This window comes from Asparagus officinalis, chromosome 7 (assembly GCF_001876935.1).
Source record: "Asparagus officinalis chromosome 7, Aspof.V1, whole genome shotgun sequence".
Classification (NCBI taxonomy): domain Eukaryota; kingdom Viridiplantae; phylum Streptophyta; class Magnoliopsida; order Asparagales; family Asparagaceae; genus Asparagus; species Asparagus officinalis.
This window is the reverse complement of record NC_033800.1, coordinates 45,707,457-45,722,533: the sequence shown is the minus strand read 5'-3', so window position 1 is coordinate 45,722,533 and position 15,077 is coordinate 45,707,457. Positions and strand designations below refer to the sequence as shown.

Sequence of the window (15,077 nt, the reverse complement as noted above, 5' to 3'; positions counted from 1 at the left end):
TGAACTACTAATGGTTCTCAATCACAACAAATAATAATAAAAATAACTGATCATGTATAATAATATCATAGCAATCAGGTAATCGAAATTAAGAGTCATAAATTTATGAACAACCAATTGTGTAATTCAGAAATTAATTCTTTTTCTAAAATAATTTCTTTTAAATTGTTATAATTTTTCTAAATGATCTGTTCTCAAATAAATTCTTTTTACTTAATATAATTATCCAAAAAAATGATTCTATTGCCGAAATAAATTCTTTTAATTCATAATAATTATTCTAAAATAATCTTTTCTCAAAATTGTTTAACAATTCAAATAATCTGTTTTCCCCAAAATAAATTAATTTAGATTATCTATTTAATAATTATTCAAAACTACTCTTTTTTCAAATAATCTCTTTTTTCATCATAATAATTCTAATGAATCTAGAAAACATTAATTTATCATTTGAAATCCTTTAATATCGTCATCAACAGTCTCACGCAGATAATAACAATTCATAATCTAACCTATGCAACTAATTAACGACAGACATAAATAGGAAATGACGAATCAAAAGGAGCGGGATCTTGCCTCGATGCGTCGAATCAAATCGACGTCGGCGGCGCGGGTTAGATCTGACGCGGAGGAGCGCGACGTCGAACTTGGGAAGAGCTCCGACGAGGGGCTGTCCAGCGACGGTAGGCGGCGGCGGATGAGGCGAGCAGCATGCAAACCGCACGGCTACGGGCGGTGCAGGTGGAAGAGGCGGATGGTGTTAGGGGACGTCCGGTGCTGACCAAAGGCGCAGTGGCCTGCAGTGAGGGCGCGAGTTCAGGCTGAGAGTGAAGGAGGAGCTCGACAGGCTGGGAGGGCTGAGCGGGCTGTGCATGGTCGGAGATGGAGGTTTGGCGAACAGAGGCTGGGGGGACGCGGGTGTTAGCGGCGGCGATCTCGAGTGGGCTACTGGTTCGACGCGTGGCCTGAGGTGGGTGACGACAAGCGAACTGAGGGTTGTCGGAGCTGAGAGGAGGTTGTGACGAGTGGGAACTGCGCCGGAGAGGCGCTGGTCGCGGCTTGAGTCAACGGCGATCTCAGGGGCTGCGAGATGGAGTGGACGGCGTGGGTGCCAGGGGCGGGACGAGTGCTTAGTCAGGGGTGGAGGAACGCCTGTCGCGTCGGGTTTTAGAAGCTTGGCTTTGCGCGCGCGTTGATGGCGACGAGGGAGAATAGCTTTGGTAGGGAGAGAGAGAGAGAGAGAGAGAGAGGAGGAGAGAGAGAGAGAGAGAGAGAGAGAGAGCGAAGGATGCTCTCTGGCGGCGTGAAAAAGAATAGAGGAAGGAGAGAGAAAGATTAAATACATATATATAAGAGAAAACTAGGATTTTTAAACAAAAATAATTAAAATAAATAATTACAGGTATTTAAAAATTAAACTAATTATAGAATAATTATCTACAAATAAAAACGTACATGTTGTGCTAAAACAACAGTTGATATGAAATAGTCGAAATATACTCATATTGTACAATTAAACGAGAATAATTAATAAATAAAATATATTTACTTATATTTAAAATCAAACAATTATGGGATAAATATATACACAGTAAAACGTACAAGTTATACTAATACGACAGATAATATGTAACAATAGAAATAATACAGTAATTTATACAAATAATACGTAATTAATAATACAACGTATTATACAAAAATATACGTAATAATAAAAATAATACAACGTATTATTCAAAATGACATGTAATAGCATCGATAACGCAACAGATAAATTCCATAAACTTTCACCCCATAAAATTAATTTATAAATATTAATATCATTTAAATAAATATAAAACAACAGACATGTCTTTTAGCGACCAACTTTTTTGTGAGAAAATTATTTTCCTCAACAAATATCACCTTCGATGAGGAAAACATTGTTTCCTCGATAAATATCAGTAGGTCTTTTACGAGGAATATATTTTCCTCACAGTAGACCACCTTCTACGATGAAAATTTTAGTTCCTCACTAAAGATGATCATGATTTGGTCTCATAACTAGTTATTTTATTAGCGAGGAAATATGAGATTTTGGCGATGAACTTTTTCATCGCGAAATACACATTTAACGAGGAAATAATCATTTCATCGCTGTTCTTTTGGCGGAAAATAGAGGAAAACCCGCCAAATGTAACAGCGACAAAGTATGATTTCCTCGCTAAAGATCCATAATTTGCGAGGAACTATTTCCTCATCAAAAAAATGAATTAGCGAGGAAATAGTAGTTTCCTCATTATTAGTTTGGCGGGAAGAAAAAAAACCCGCCAATTTCAAAAAACCCGCCAATTTCAATGGTGACAAATTTAAGGCTTCCTCGCTAAAAGTTTTTGTTTTTACGAGGAACTGTTTCCTCGTTAAAAAGAACCTATTAGCAAGGAAATTATAGTTTTCTCACTATTAATTTGGAGAAAAAATTTACAACACCCACCAAATTCATTGACGACAAATTAAAAGTTTCATCGCTAAAATTTTTGTTTTACGAGGAACTGTTTCCTCGTTAAAAAAACCAATTAGCGAGGAAATAATAGTTTCCTCATTATTAGTTTAGCGGAAAAATGTGCAAAACCCGCCAATTTCAATAGCAACAAATTTCAGGCTTCATTGCTAAAAGTTTTTGTTTTACGAGGAACCGTTTTGTCGTAAAAAAGAACCTATTAGCTAGGAAATTCATTGACGACAAATTGATGGTTTCCTCACTAAATTTTTTTGTTTTACGAGGAACCCTTTCCTCATTAAAAAAATCAATTAGAGAGGAAATAATAGTTTCCTCATTATTAGTTTGACGAAAAAATGTGCAAAAACCGCCAAATTCAATGACGACAAATTTAAGCCTTCCTCGCTAAAAGTTTTTGTTTTGCGAGAAATCATTTCCTTAATAAAAAACCAATCAGCGAGGAAATAATAATATCCTTATTATTCGTTGGCAAAAATTTTGGTGGGAATTTGGGTAAAAAGTAGGCGTGTACTCAAAGAAAATAGCGGGCCTCTAATATCAATGGCCTAACAAATGTCCATATACAAGTCAACAATCGTGGGCCAATTTACATTTTTTTGAATAAATGTCCAGCACGAGGTAAAGCTCCAGTATGGATAGAAATAAGGATTTGGTTTGTCTGGTTGATGGTTCCTTTTATTAGGTTTTTGCACAATTCACATGAAGATTAACAACCAATTAATATTTATTCAGATTCAAAGGGATCCCAATAATAAAGGATTGCTCACAAGTCTGATAAGATTTAAACAATTTGCGATTTTTTTTAATATACATTTATTTCAGACTTCTGAAATTAGATTATGTTAATAGATAATATTGACTTCTAAAAATAGATTAAACCAAACGTGCAATGAAATCTCTTATTCCTATTTGGCATAATGTTTAAGGTGTATGGTGACCATGCTTCGATATCAATGGAGAATCGTATGTGTGTGTGTGTGTGTGTATAAACTATTTGCGATTTTTGAATATACATTGATTTCAGACTTTTGTAAACAGATTATGTTAATAGATAATATTGATTTTTGAAAATAGATTAAACCAAACATGCAATGAAATCTCATATTCCTATTTAGCAATGAAAATAGATATAAACTACATTAGCTTTGAGATGTGAGAGATTCTCCTCACAAGTTTAGGCATTACTTCGATTCTAAACACTCATTAATCATACATTGAGATGTGAGAGATTCTCCTCACAAGTTTAGGCATTACTTCGATTCTAAACACTCATTAATCATACATTCTGAGCTTATCTAGATATATCCGTCTCGATTAGATATTTATGCCTCAGCAAGATATTTCCACTTTGAATATGTTTTAATGCCTCAACCGGGTATCCTATCGTAATAAGATCTTTCATTCTTGATCACAACAAATTTTCTCTTTGAAAAGATAGCTGAAATATATACACATGTTTATATTTTTCCCTAACCCCTAAACCTTAAACTCTAAACATGGTCAGAGTAAAATATCAAATTTAACCCTTTTAATAGATATACTCACCGTCTAGTTTGAATCAAGCTAAACGGGTATTTTCGTCTAGATTGACAAACCAGATGGTTTTTATTTTTTTAAATAATACTAAAACTAGACGAAAATTCCGTCTAGATTGCCTAACAAATTTTACGAAACTTTTTTTTTTCATTTCCCCGCCTATTTTTCCATTTCCCCTCCTCATTTTATTCCGCTCTGGCCCTCTCCATCTAAAAACCCCTAAATCTCTCTCTCTCTCTCTCATCTCCACGCTCACCCCCCTCACCAAAACCTCCATATGCCCCTTTTTTTATTATAATGGAGCTAGATTGTCTCTTTTTTTAGCTAATAAGAGGTATCTAAATGAAAGTCACCTGAATCTTGGAATTAGCATATTGGGTTAGCTGCTATATCTTGGCTAATTAAAGCAAAATTTTAATGGAAGTTGGACTTCCTTTTTGTAAATTGAATGCTTATTGGTACTTGATGTCTTATGTCAACTGGATTTGGCAGGCACAATGATCCTTTTGTGTTGGAGCTGGATTTTGAACCTTTTAATGCGAATTTCCCACGGCCCAGCAGGTCTTCATCCATAGGAAATGGGGTTCAGTTCCTTAACAGGCATCTATCGTCTATAATGTTCAGGAATAAGGATTGCTTGGAGCCGTTGGTTGATTTTCTTCGGGCCCACAAGTATAAAGGGCATGTAGGTGTAGCTTGCAACAAAAGATTAGTGTAGTGTGGCTTTCTACTTTCAATAAACAAATGTTTGGTTGCTGAGATTGCTCCCTGTGTCTGTCTGCAGGTGATGATGTTGAATGATAGGATTGGGAGTGTATCAAGGCTTCAATCACAATTATCAAAGGCTGAAGACTATTTGCTGAAGCTTGCGCCTGATACCCCCTTCTCGGAATTTGCTTATGCGTAAGAACCCTTGCTTTTCATGAATGCTTTGGATATAATTGCCAGGAATCTTCACTAATTGATACATTTCAGACTTTCATTAACCTTGCCTTATTTGAGCAGTTTTTAGCCTTCTCTATTTTATCTCAAATGGCCATGAATTTGCTTATCTTGTGGGTCATGATCAATTGAATTCCGTCTAACGAACTTTGTCAGGCTCCAACTCTGCCTGTTCTCTCTTATAGCATTGATGATGTTTAAGTGGAAGCTTCCCCTTGGTTGAATTAATTTGGGTTGTCAACTAGCAGGAGAATTGCTTGCAAACTGACTTCCTAGGCTTCAATGCAAGTATCATTCTTATATTAGACTTTGCCCAGCATTGAGCATGTCCCTGAATTTTGACAACTCTGTGGTTTTCATTGGCAATGACATGCATCGTGCATATTTCTTTAACCAAAGGCCTTGATTTAGGTGAAAAGTGTTACTTATCTAGCAACATATTGAAAATAATGGTTGGTATTTGGCATGCAGGTTCCAAGAGATGGGACTAGAGAAAGGTTGGGGCGATGCAGCTCAGCGTGTATTGGAGATGATTCATCTTCTTTTGGATATTCTTTTTTCCTACTTAGCGTGTTGCCATATTTTCGATCTTTTCGATAGTAGTTTGTTAATGCCTACCTTCTTTTTCTTTCATTGGATGTCTCCTTTTAAAGATAACAACTGCCTTTTAACTTCTTATTTTCATTTTTTGCAGGTTGTCTATATATTAGTTCAGGTTCGCGCATTAGAGAATGAAATGCTTTTGAGAATAAAAAACCAAGGGTTAAATATTATTCCCAGAATTCTTGTGGTAAGTGCAAAAAGGAATATTCTTGCCCATTTACTATTTCTAAAACATTATTTACACAATATTATTTATTTGAGCAATTGTTTATGCTGCTTGTAGAACTTTCTTTGCATCGCTTTATTGTGTTTTTTCTTTTTGTATGGTTAATAGTTTAGATACTATCACCCGTGATATAGGTGACCAAATTGATACCAGATGCAAAGGGCACTACATGCAATCAACGACTTGAGAGAGTCAGTGGAACGGAGCATACACATATTTTGCGGGTTCCCTTTAGGACAGAAAAAGGAATTCTTCGAAAGTGGATATCAAGATTTGATGTATGGCCTTACTTGGAGAAATTTGTAGAGGTACTTAGTAAAAAATTGATGTATGGTTTAGTTCAATGCTTTTAAAGAAAAACTTTTCACTGTAGGAACTTTTTGGAATGCTCCATTTTGCAATTTTGATGGCATAATATGCATTATATATCGGTATAGAATGTTGTCAAGAAAATTAGATTTTATCCAGAATTTTCCTTCAGATGATCAGTACTTTAATTGGAACCAGTCTTCTTATTCTAGGATTATATAAGTGCATGGATGTCTCCATATTTTGTGTGGGCTTCTTAGGTATAAACTGTGATTTTCAAGAATCAGTGTTACAAGAATTATTTCACAGGGGACATAAATGATACGGATTGCTCATCTACTGACACAAAAGAACAGAACTGTGAATAATGAGTGATCTGCAAACTTTGTGGTAACTCTCCTTTTGCTAGACCTAACTGTAAAATATTTCAAGATCACTTAGGAAGTATGGAGATCAATTTGGATTACATTCTATAGCACCCTACCTTTCCATTGTTAGATAAGTTATGAATTGCAAGACGGTGATATCCTCATTGTCTCCGAGATGGAAATTATCAGCCAAAGTTGGCAAGTTACTTGACTATGTACTACTTCAATGACGGAATTATATTTGCCCACTTGATATGTACTACTTCAATGACGGAATGCTCACTTGATGCACAAAGTAGGTTAAAAAAAATTGTAGCAGCATCCTAGACGGAATTTCCGTCTAGGATCACTTGATGCACAAAGTAGGTTAAAAAAAATTGTAGCAGCATCCTAGACGAAATTTCCATCTAGGATGTCCAAAGCATCCTAGACGGAAAAAATTCCGTCTAGGATACTCATCCTAGACGGAAAGTTTTTCCGTCTAGGATGAGTATCCTAGACGGAAATTCCGTCTAGGATGTTCCGTCTAGGATTTTCCTAAACGGTTTTAAGTTTCGTCTATGATATTCCGTCTAGGATGAATCCTAGATGGAATTTCCGTCTAGAATACTACATCATAGACGGAAACTTATTAGACGCGCATTGTAGACGGAATTTCGTCTAGGATAATCATCCTAGACGAAAATCTGATTTTTCTAGATAGAAATTTCCGTCTTGAATGCCTCATTTTTTACTAGTGACCACATTAATATGCCACCATGTATGATCTATGATTATTTAGCCAACGTAAGTTATATATTTTGGTCTTCAAGTGTTCTAAGTAAATTATCTAGTGAAAGTTGTTAGTTATATTTGTTATAGTTCATTGCATGCTTTTCTCGAAATATGGACTTTATATGACTTGTGTTCATTTCAATTTTTTTGTTATAGTTCATTGCATGCTTTTCTCGAAATATGGACTTTATATGACTTGTGTTCATTTCAATTTTTTTAACTGTGGTGTTTGGCCTATGCAGTGTGTGCAGCTCCAGGTTCGAAAACTGATATTACTGTTCTAAAGAGGATTATATTGATTAGGTTGTAATTGAGAAGTTACATATGATTGAACTGGATATATTTTTTTATTTATAGGATCAAATGATAAAGATGCGAGCAGACACCACTCAACCTGATTGAACTCGAACAATGACAGATGAGGAAATTTGTGCAAAAGTTCTCAAAGTCAAATCAGGCTACATTAAGGGCTGTGGTTTTGGCTCTAGACCACCACCATTAAGGTTCTCTCTTTCTTCGATTAGTGAAATGTCTGAAAAGAATAAAGAATTGCAAGAACAGCTTCAAGAGACCCAAGAACTTGTAGGAACTCAACAACAAAAGATCGATGCGCAAAATGAGGTCATCCAAAGATTGGAGGAGCAAGCCGTAATAGCATTATTATTGATGAAATAAAATTTCCTTATTATAAGTATACTGCTTACGTCGTCAAAAGAATATTTCCTCGTTATAGAGTATATTGCTTACGTTGACAAAAACATATTTCCTCGCTATAGTGATACAACCTATAACGGCAAAAGTTATTTTCCTCGCTATAGACCGTATAATCTATATCGACAAATGTAACTTTCCTCGTAATTGAATTTCTTTGGCGAGGAATATGGGGTACAATCTACAACGACAAATTTAAATTTCCTCGTCTTTGAGTCCCTTTACTGAGGAACTGTTTCCACGAGAAAAAGTCTTTGAGTCCCTTTACTGAGGAACTGTTTCCACGAGAAAAAGATACATATAATGAAGAAAATCAATTTTCTCGTTAAAGATTTACCTTTGGTGAGGAACATTTTCCTCGTTGAAAGATACTTACAACGACGAAAATAGTTTTTTTAAGATTTACCTTTGGTGAGGAACATTTTCCTCGTTGAAAGATACTTACAACGACGAAAATAGTTTTTTTTAAAACTTTTATTATATATAAATTAAATATTATTCACGTATCATTGGCGAGGAAACTGTAGTTTAGCGATGAAAAATGTATGAGATTAGGTGAGGAAAAATATCGAGGCTAAAGAGTAACAACGAGAAAAGAATATATTCATCGCAAAAAGGATTTCGCGAGAAATTATAATATTCCTCGTAGAAACTTTTCTTGACCACCTTACCGCGAGGAAATGGTGACCAAAGTTTTTTCCTCGCCAACACACTACGGCGAGGAAATCTCGACTTTTAACGACAAACTTGTTCCTCGCGGATTAGCTTTTCTGTTGTAGTTAATTATAAAAATTCAAGAAAAATACAAATACTCTTTTAAAAATCATAATTAAATAATTTAAAACACTAAAAAATTTATTTTAACTAGTATCAAAATTCATGATCCTTACATTCTACCCCCCTTAAAACAAATTTCGCCCTCGAAATTAAAATAAGATATGCACGATATCATCCTTACATTCTACCCCCCTTAAAACAAATTTCGCCCTCGAAATTAAAATAAGATATGCACGATATCATATAGTAATCTGTAAACCAAAAATAATCAAATTTCGCCCTCGAAATTAAAATAAGATATGCACGATATCATATAGTAATCTGTAAACCAAAAATAATACATATAATAGTTGACAGTAAAAAGTAAAAAGCATATCAATAATAGACGTAGATAAAAGACATAAAAATATATGCATCAATCATGTAATTATGTATTCTTAACATTTACACAACGATCACAATATCAAAATATACCATTATCCATTATATCATTATACATGTTAGAATAACTAAGTATGATACAAAAACTATAAACTCAATATACATAAAGAATAAACATAATACAACATGTGAACTGTCATGTAAAAATATCCAAAACAATAATCAATTATGGTCATAAACAGTTAAGTAAAACAGTAATACAGAGACTTGTGTATATGAAAAATAAATAAGTATGTCAATTGAAATAATTAATGAATAGATAAATAAAATACATTATCAAAGTAAAATATACACAATCTAACAACAATTGAAATAATTAATGAATAGATAAATAAAATACATTATCAAAGTAAAATATACACAATCTAACAAAAGAAAAACAACTAATAAACAATAGATAAATAAAATACATTATCAAAGTAAAATATACACAATCTAACAAAAGAAAAACAACTAATAAACACAACAAAATATCTATAATGTACAAAATCTGTAATTAAGTTGTATAAACTTATAACACTCATTTCATATTCTAAAATAAACTATGAACTATTGATAAAACGTAAAAAAAATAACTATGTTAATTAATAAATAATATAACCCAAATAACACAAATAAACTAATAAATTAATAAAATTAAAGACAACATATAAACACATACAAGAAAAACATATAACTTGATAAATAACCAAACAATAATGATAACAAAACACGTACATGAAAAGTAAAATGTGACCAAAATTATGTGATAACATACACAGCAAACATTTATAAATATATGTACAATACGTAGAATTAACAAAATAAATGTAACACAAAATAAGAACAACTACACCATAATGTAACTACTAATCAAAAATTATAACAAAAACATAGTAAATACTAAATCACAATAAATATAACAATACACAAATTGAAACGTGAAAAACATGAGCAAGAATACATTACATAAAATATAAGACACACCAACTACAAAAATATTACGACTAAATACATAACCAAAATACAATATGTAAAAATACAAAAATCAAAGCTAAACAAACACCAACATTGTAACAACCTTTAATAACCTTATACACAAACTATAAAGCCATAACACTACACGCTCACACTGAAAAATAACAACTCATATTCAAAGAAAAAATATAAGAATAAATTGATATTGATATAATATGATCTACAAAAATAAGAGAAACAAAACAGAAGAGTAACACGATATAAAATAACACAAGTCAAAATAATGAAAAATACAAATCTGACAAAGAAAGACATAATTGAAGGACTCAATGCGTTCAAATAAGTAATGAATAAATTGATAGTATAAAACTCAAAATAAATTAACACATACAAAAATCGTAGAATACACTGAAACATAAATGCTTACTAACAATAATAACACTTACAAACATACTACTAAATGAAGAAGTATAATATATAAAACAAGAACTATGAAAGGTAAAATAGGTATATAAGCAATAAAAACATAAGAAGAGCATAATTCTGTATAATAAAAACACTGATACATCGTAGATAAACATAATTACACAGTTGATAATAGAAATAATGAATGATTACAAATTAATAACATCGTAAATATAATAATCTAAATGAATACACTATAATGAAAAGAGAATAGTAATTGTAAAAGAATAAAAGTAAAACAAAACATAAGTAACGAAAATAATGAATAGAGAATGAACAACAATAATGACACAATAAAAGACATAAATATCTAAAAATACCATAAATAAATACAAAAATAACACGCATATACATTATATATTGTTATAATGACAAAACAATACATATCGAAAACGAAGCAAACAACAACAAATATGCAATTACACTATGAACAAACCATGAATAAATACTATACATACTTACAAACACTATTTAAAATAATCTTTTATATTAGTTATAAAAGAACAATATTCAATGATACAAGATAATATTATAAAACCTATATAAATAGTAACTCAAACCCCAAACCTAACAATATAAATAAACGCTTGAATATTAAAGTATAAATACATTGCTCTTAGAAATAACGAAACCAATTGTGAACATACTAAAATAATCTAAAAAGACAAAACTTACTGATAGAACTATATACTGAAAATATAAATGATAAGAATATAGTGCATATGTAGAATATTAATATCATGAACTTATTAAAGTATATCACAAAATACGAATAATATACAATAATCTAAACATAAGTAAATGAACTTATTAAAGTATATCACAAAATACGAATAATATACAATAATCTAAACATAAGTAAATAATAGATAATATGACAGAAAATGCACACATACATAATGTAGATATGTAAAAGTATAATTAAACACAATAAAATAATCTAAATATCAAATGCACACATACATAATGTAGATATGTAAAAGTATAATTAAACACAATAAAATAATCTAAATATCAGATGTGATATGCGATGTGTATGTAAAATCTCTAAATATCAGATGTGATATGCGATGTGTATGTAAAATCTAATGACATGATTTGAACAATTGAAAATGTACAAGTAATGATATATATATATTTTTAATGAAAAACATACAATATAATATTGTGTGTGATACATAACATAACATAATAAATAATGCAGAAATCAATACAATCAACGATATATAAGTCAACCAAAGAAACATAGTCATATAAATAACAACACATATAATAACGGCCTATACAAGAAAAGATGAAGTTATAGGGAGAGAGCGTGTAGTCACGAAGCGACGAAACAAGAATAGTGGGAAGCCTCGGAGTCAAAGAGTGATAAGATAGGGACGAAATAAAATCTATCAAGAGAATGGAATAAGAGCTCAAGATTAGTCTTACGGATGAAATATGATATGTATCTAAATTGTTCATTATATTCTCACTAGTGGGAACTCGGGACCGTGATCGGAACCGTGACCTGCATGGGCCACCACTAAAACCTGTCACGCCCCGCTTCCCAAAATACCGGGGAATCGGAGCGTGAACAAGCCCGTGACGTATTAGATTAAGAAGGAATATACACTATCATTTTTTTCTTTCTTTTTCTTTTCTTCTCAACCCAATACGCTAAGTGTCTAGAAATAAATACAATGCGAAGTCACAGGTCCCCGATCATAATCAGTAAGAATATAATAGATAAACTCAGAATAAAATAACACATATCACAATGAATATTCATCCCAGACATAATATTCGGGTAAACATGCACTTATACAAAATGAACAAAAGAATACTAGAGAAATATAGCAGGAATGGAAAGAACTACAAAGGTAAACTGGAACCATCAAAGAATAAGCTTCGAATCCTTCTTCTGCTCCGTCTACAAGGCACTCTTGCTGAGGATCCTCTAGTTCATGCTGAACCTGTCCTTCCTCTAAGTCTGACGTACACCAGAGAAAACAGGTGTATGTCAGCGTGTATGGCACACGGTAAGACCCGACCCCATAAAGAAAATAGAACGAACGGAAATCCAATGCGAAAAACGATACGATAACAGAAACAATAAAAGAACGTAGAATTGAAATCCACAATTCAATATGAAAACACTACTAAATCATGATAACATAAAGCATCCAGAATCGATCAGGTAACGAGATCATGCAGCTAACGATCAGAAATCATCCAAGTAACAGGATCATACACTAGATGGAATTAATATTTAAAAATCTACAACTCGAGACGTAGTACGTCGAGCGAAATAATCCAAACAAGGAAACCCTTATATATATACCATATGTCTCGAATTGTAAATAATTAAATATTAATCCCGATCAATGTATGAAAAGAAACACAACTAGCCTATATCTTACAAGAACTCATACTTAGCCAAGAAACGAGTCATGTGACTAGCCATCCTATAACAGGTCACTAGTCCACATCTCACACAGAGTCAACGCTCCTGTCATCAGATAACTGGCTATTCACAAATCCCCTACGTGCACCCAATACGCCGCTACACTGGATCAGTCAGAGGGCTACACGCAATCCGATTCCGGCCTGGTTCGAACTCAAGCAAGAATCAGGTGAATATCTGTGACGCCCCTAGGTTCACACAAGGCTGCAGTCCGAGGTGAAACCAGAAATGTCAAACCTGCCATGCACCACACCGTGCAATAACATGTTTCACCATCACAATTTCTATCTCTCTAGTGGAATCAACAACAGGTGTAGTACAAAGCAAGTAATAGATTATACAAGAGTCAACTGATGAAATAATAGAGATCAAATTAATATTTCATCATCTAATATACTGGAATACAAATAAATGTCTGAAATAAATGAACTGGAGTTCTCAACAAGTCTCAAGTACAAAATGTCTGACAAGAGGAAATAAGGCACACAGCCTTTACAACTTCTAGAATAAAACTCTCACATGTCTACACAAAAAAAAATCTACAGTGGAGCTCAAAAGAAAATATAACTAAATAGACGACTGAGCTAAAGTACATCGCTCTCAACCTGCGACTCTCCGGGCTCCTGGCTCGTTACCTGAAAGGGGGAGGGACAACGAGCGTCAAAATTACAACACGAGCATAGGTACGTCGAGCGAAATAATCCAAACAAGAAAATCCTCATGTATATACCTTATATCTCAAATTGTAAATCCCTAAATACTAAACTCGAGATAATACAAGAAACAATAAAGGAAACGAATACAAACCCATCTCTACCGATAAGTGTAATCATGTCATGGCCACAATAAGTGTCATGTCTGAAAACGATTAAGTGTCCAACACGTAGACTATATATATATCATATGAATGTTCCAGCACGAGGACTAAAAAGAAAGAGTGTCCAACACGAGGACTAAACAGAAATGCATGTCCAATACGAGGACTGGGTGAAATGAATGTCCAACACGAGGACTAAGTAAAGTGGATGTCCAACACGAGGACTAAATGAAAAGAATGTCCACACGAGGACTAATCAGTAATGCATGTCCAACACGAGGACTAAATAAAGTGGATGTCCAACACGAGGACTAATCAGTAATGCATGTCCAACACGAGGACTAAATAAAGTGGATGTCCAACACGAGGACTAAATGAAAAGAATGTCCAACACGAGGACTAATCAGTAATGCATGTCCAACACGAGGACTAAATGAATTGAAAATATAAACACTACAATTTAATACCGATAAACAAGGAAACTTCTCATATTCAAGAATGATAAACAACACCTCGAACATATGAACACAGTCTATATATATATATATATTATATATATATATATATATATATATATATATATATATATATATATATATATATATAATATATATATTATATTATATATATATATATATATATATATATATATACACAGCAGGTGATTTAACAGAAACACAAATAAGACAGGAAAGACTTCGATGAGTCGACTCGTGCTCAGTTATGAGTCAACTCATGTCTCATGGGTTGACTCATGATCTGTTACGAGTCGACTCAGCAGAAAGCATATGATAACAGGAAATGACTTCGTGAGTCGACTAATGGTTAGATATGAGTCGACTCATGACTTATGGGTCGATTCATATACTGACGAGTCGACTCAGCAGAAGTAAAAAGGCAACACAACTAGACTTCGTGAGTCGACTCATGACAGTCATGGGTCGACTCAACCTGATGAGTCGACTCGCGATGAGTCGTGAATCGACTTACGGGCTGAAATCTGCATATATCACAACTGCAACTCGTCCATCTCGATCCATACTTCCACTATACTGACCTACGCCTCCCTAACTATCAATTCTAAACTATGAGGCAGTGAAAGAATTCATACATAGCATGAGAAATGATTACTTGCATGTTAAACCCAACATTTAACCCCTAAACATGAAAAAGAGCATTTAATCAAAATAAAACTCATATTT

The 15,077-nt window shown here is 33.2% G+C and overlaps 1 protein-coding gene across 1 annotated transcript; it reads left to right on the top strand.

Annotated features, from left to right (window-relative positions):
* On the top strand, window positions 4,383-7,906 carry LOC109849404 (sucrose synthase 3-like). Its single transcript, XM_020419233.1, has 5 exons — window positions 4,383-4,721; window positions 4,821-4,939; window positions 5,450-5,768; window positions 5,942-6,115; window positions 7,616-7,906. Exons 1-5 carry the CDS (start codon window positions 4,509-4,511, stop codon window positions 7,658-7,660), a joined length of 870 nt encoding a protein of 289 aa, XP_020274822.1. The 5' UTR covers window positions 4,383-4,508; the 3' UTR covers window positions 7,661-7,906.

Bases quoted from the DNA above. Each gene is read 5' to 3' on its own strand.
- LOC109849404 (XM_020419233.1), top strand. From the start codon at position 4,509: ATGTCAACTGGATTTGGCAGGCACAATGATCCTTTTGTGTTGGAGCTG. The intron at 5,769-5,941 runs GTAAGTGCAAAA...CCCGTGATATAG, and splicing joins TTATTCCCAGAATTCTTGTG to GTGACCAAATTGATACCAGA. The intron at 6,116-7,615 runs GTACTTAGTAAA...TTTTATTTATAG, and splicing joins ACTTGGAGAAATTTGTAGAG to GATCAAATGATAAAGATGCG.